Genomic DNA, 2530 nt, shown 5'->3' with positions numbered 1-2530 from the left:
AACAAGTGTACCTACATCGATTAAACCTATTGGGATTTCCTTATTATGTTGGCTTAGTAATAAATTGTTGGATTGTTCAAGTTCTTTTTTATATTCTTTTTGCTTTCAGTATTAATAAGATATCGCATTATTCATGAGATGTTGTGAATTGTGTTCCTTAGATTGTTTTCTGTAATTGAGAAATTCATTAAGTAATTGGAATTTTGAATAGCAAGAACTGGTTAATGATCACTTAGAGATAAGGGTAATTGACTAGTCGGATTAAGAATAACAAAGCTTAATAGAGGTCGATTAAAGCTTAATAATCGATCGTTAAGAAGAGATTCCAACTTTAGGTTCTTAGTTTTGGGAATTTGGTTATCTTGAGAGGGAGACCGAATTCAGTTAAGAATTCATCCACGGGTAGCACAATTGGATTCATCAATCTGTTATCTTTTGTTTAAGATCACAAAGTGAACAGGAAATATGAATTTATCCACCTTAATAAGCACATTCTCTGCAACACCCCTAGGATACTTGGCTGAACTATCAATTAGTTGTATACTCATCGTAGTAGGTTTCGTCTCTTCCAGCCCCAACTTAGCAAACAGGTTATATGGCATTACATTAATGGTAGCTCCTAAATCAACTAAAGCTTCACAAATAGTTAGGTCACCTATAACATAAGGGATAGTAAAACTCCCTGGATTATGTTTCTTTTCCGGTAACATTTTTTGGAAAATCACTGAACATTCCTCTTTTAGCGTCATGAATGCCAAGTCCTTAAACTTCCTTTTGTTGCTAAAAACCTCCTTTAAGAACTTCGCAGACCTAGGCATAGAGCCCTGGCGGCTGGTTCAGTTTCTGCACAGTATTGAGTGCGAGAGAGAGTTGCGGTGAGTAAGAATCCCGGAATCGCAAGGTTCCGAGTGCAAAACAATAGTGGAGCAATTCAAGAGGCAGTTTGGGAGATTAATCAAAGTGTAGATCCAAATTTAGAGCTGTTCATCCAATTCGAGAGAAAAGGGTGTACATGTTTTATTTTCATTATTCTTTCATTGTAATTGATTTCCTAGATTGTTTTAAACATGAACATGTTTAGCTAGACTGATTTAATCCATTGGGATTTCTTTACTATGTTGGCTTGATATTATATTGTTGGATTGTTTGAGTTGGTTTTGTATTCTTCTTGTTTTCAGTATTAATAAGATAATGCATTATTCATGAGACGTTGTGAATTGTGATGTTTAGATTGCTTTATGAGATTAAGAAATCCGTTTGGCAATTGAAATTTTGAATAGCAAGAACTGGTTAATAATCGCTTAGAGATAAGGATAATTAACTAGCCGGATTAAGAATTAACAAAGCTTAATAGAGGCGGATTAAAGCTTAATACTAATTTCAGAATCAATCGTTAGGAAGAGATTCCAACTTTAGGTTATTAGGTTTAGGAATTCGGTTATCTCGAGATAGAAACTGAATTCGGTTAAGAATTCGTTCACGGGTAGCATAATTAGACTTACCGATCCTTTATCTTTTATTTGGTTGCCAACTAGTTTAGATTCTCTTTGGGTTTGTCTTCTTGTCTTGATTATTTCATTTATCAATTACTCCTGCATCTCCCTCAGAACTTAGCTTATAGTTAATAGTTAGTTTAGAAATTATTCATCATCCATTTTAGGTTAATATAACAAAGAACAAAGAAGTAACTCTGGGCTTTTGCTTTCCCGAGGAATATGACCTTGATACTCACCATTAGTGCTAGACTGCATTTATAGGTACACTGCCTTAGATTGTAGCTAGTGAGCCTCTTCTAAAATCTCCTTTCTGAGATTATCCACATTGGGAACACACAACCTAGTGCCCATCCTCAGAGTACCATCATCATCTATAACAAAATCATTAGCTCGACCCTGCTGCACTTCTTTTAAGATTTTCCGTAACTGTGGGTCCTGATTCTGAGCTAACCTGATTCTATCAACAAGCATATACCTAACCTTGAGATGTGCTAACAATGCTCCTGATTCCAATACCTCCATCTACAACCCTTGGTTGCATAATTTGTGCAACTCTCTAGTCAGGGGTCTCTTCTCTCCACTGATATGAGCAAGACTACCTACTAACTTCTTGCTCAAGGCATCTTCCATGACATTCGCTTTACCTGGATGGTAGAGAATATTACAATCATAATCTTTTAGAAGTTCCAACCATCTCCTCTGTCTCAGATTCAATTCTTTCTATTAAAAAATATACTTTAAACTTTTATGATTCGTCTATATCTCACACGTCTCACCATAGAGATAGTGCCTGCAGATCTTTAGAGCAAAGATTACTGTTGCTATCTCCAAATCATGAGTAGGGTAATTCTGTTCATGCCTCTTCAATTGCCTGGATGTATAAGCCACTACCTTACCTTGCTTCATCAAAATGTAACCCAAACCCACTCTGGAAGCGTCACAATACACCATGAATCCAACAGTCCTAGAGGGTAAGGTCAACACCGGAGCTGAAGTCAAACAGTCTTTCAGCTTCTAAAAACTTCTTTCACACG

At 36.2% G+C, this 2530-nt stretch overlaps 1 protein-coding gene across 1 annotated transcript; it reads right to left on the bottom strand.

The window, feature by feature from the left end:
• Positions 1–428: 428 nt before the first annotated feature.
• Positions 429–818, bottom strand: LOC125371177. Its single transcript, XM_048379708.1, has one exon. The coding sequence runs from the start codon at positions 816–818 to the stop codon at positions 429–431; it is 390 nt and encodes a 129-aa protein (XP_048235665.1).
• Positions 819–2530: the final 1712 nt, after the last annotated feature.

This window comes from Ricinus communis, chromosome 9 (assembly GCF_019578655.1).
Source record: "Ricinus communis isolate WT05 ecotype wild-type chromosome 9, ASM1957865v1, whole genome shotgun sequence".
Taxonomy (NCBI): Eukaryota; Viridiplantae; Streptophyta; class Magnoliopsida; order Malpighiales; family Euphorbiaceae; genus Ricinus; species Ricinus communis.
This window is presented reverse-complemented; position numbering and strand designations above follow the sequence as displayed.